This window comes from Hipposideros armiger, unplaced genomic scaffold (assembly GCF_001890085.2).
Source record: "Hipposideros armiger isolate ML-2016 unplaced genomic scaffold, ASM189008v1 scaffold_635, whole genome shotgun sequence".
Taxonomy (NCBI): domain Eukaryota; kingdom Metazoa; phylum Chordata; class Mammalia; order Chiroptera; family Hipposideridae; genus Hipposideros; species Hipposideros armiger.
The window spans coordinates 1,033,176-1,034,115 of NW_017731985.1; the positions used below are offsets into that span (position 1 = coordinate 1,033,176).

The 940-nt window shown below is 55.0% G+C and overlaps 1 protein-coding gene across 1 annotated transcript in view; it reads right to left on the bottom strand.

Moving 5' to 3' along the window:
* TRIM21 (tripartite motif containing 21) overlaps positions 1 to 940 on the bottom strand; it is a 19,604-nt gene that overhangs the window by 15,922 nt on the left and 2,742 nt on the right. Inside the window, exons 2-4 of the mRNA XM_019625581.1 lie at positions 807 to 813; positions 542 to 658; positions 7 to 261 (exon numbers count right to left, since the gene is read on the bottom strand). Of these exons, the coding sequence (XP_019481126.1) occupies positions 7 to 261; positions 542 to 658; positions 807 to 813 (379 nt within the window). The remainder of the gene's footprint in view (positions 1 to 6; positions 262 to 541; positions 659 to 806; positions 814 to 940) is intronic.

Below are 940 nucleotides of genomic sequence, written 5' to 3' on the forward strand. Positions count from 1 at the left end.
TGGGGCTAAGCAAAAACTGCCCCTTCCTCTGCACAGAGTCTCTACAAACCCCCAGGTCCCAGGCTCCCTTCCCCGTCACATCTACTTCCCAGTAAAATTTTCCGGATTCGAAGTTCTGGGCACCCAAGACCATGGGATAAGTATCAAATCTCTCCTCCTTTTCAGGCACATCCTGCGGGGTGTGCCCAAGCTTCACTTGTCTCTGATCCCCGGAAAGGATGAGCCACGGATTGGCTGTGTGAGGATCCAGCGTAACGTGTACTGCAGAGAGAGGGCCAGGGTCAGGCCGGGGGAGTGTGGGGAGTCACTAATCCGGTGCCTGTGGTGAGGGGATGAGGATGAGGGGGTGACCCAGAGTCTCACTGTGGGAGGAAATAACCCCCCAGCCAGCTCCAGCCCTTGCCCTGACCTGTGAGCGAACTGCCTTCCCGAGCTCCACCTACTCGGACCTGAAATCTCCCCAACCCTGGGACGCGCTCTGCACCCTTGTTATCCCACACTGCTGCTCACAGGCCAGGCCCACTCCTGGCCCTCGCCTCACCTCCACACGTCCTCAGCATCTTCTTCAGCCCTGGCACACGGCACACACTCCTCAGGTCTGGGGAGTCGATGTCCAGCTCTTTCAGGTTCCAGGACTCACTCCTGGGGGAAATAGAGAGTTAGAGACCCCGTCTCCAACTCCTACCCCACCCCCAAACCCTAATGCTATAACCTGCCTTGTAGATGACTGACGATTTAATTCAACACAAATTTACAAACACCTCATGTTAGGATCGCTGGGAGTGGGAGGCAAAAGGAGGCAAGATTTAGTTCCTATTGCAGGCTTCCTGGTTACACGGGCCTCTGTAGCATGTGCATAGTTTGTATCTCGTCTCTGAGCCTGAGGTCACCCCACAAGCACATTCTGTTTCATTTTATAGGCAGAGTGCTGAATCATTTC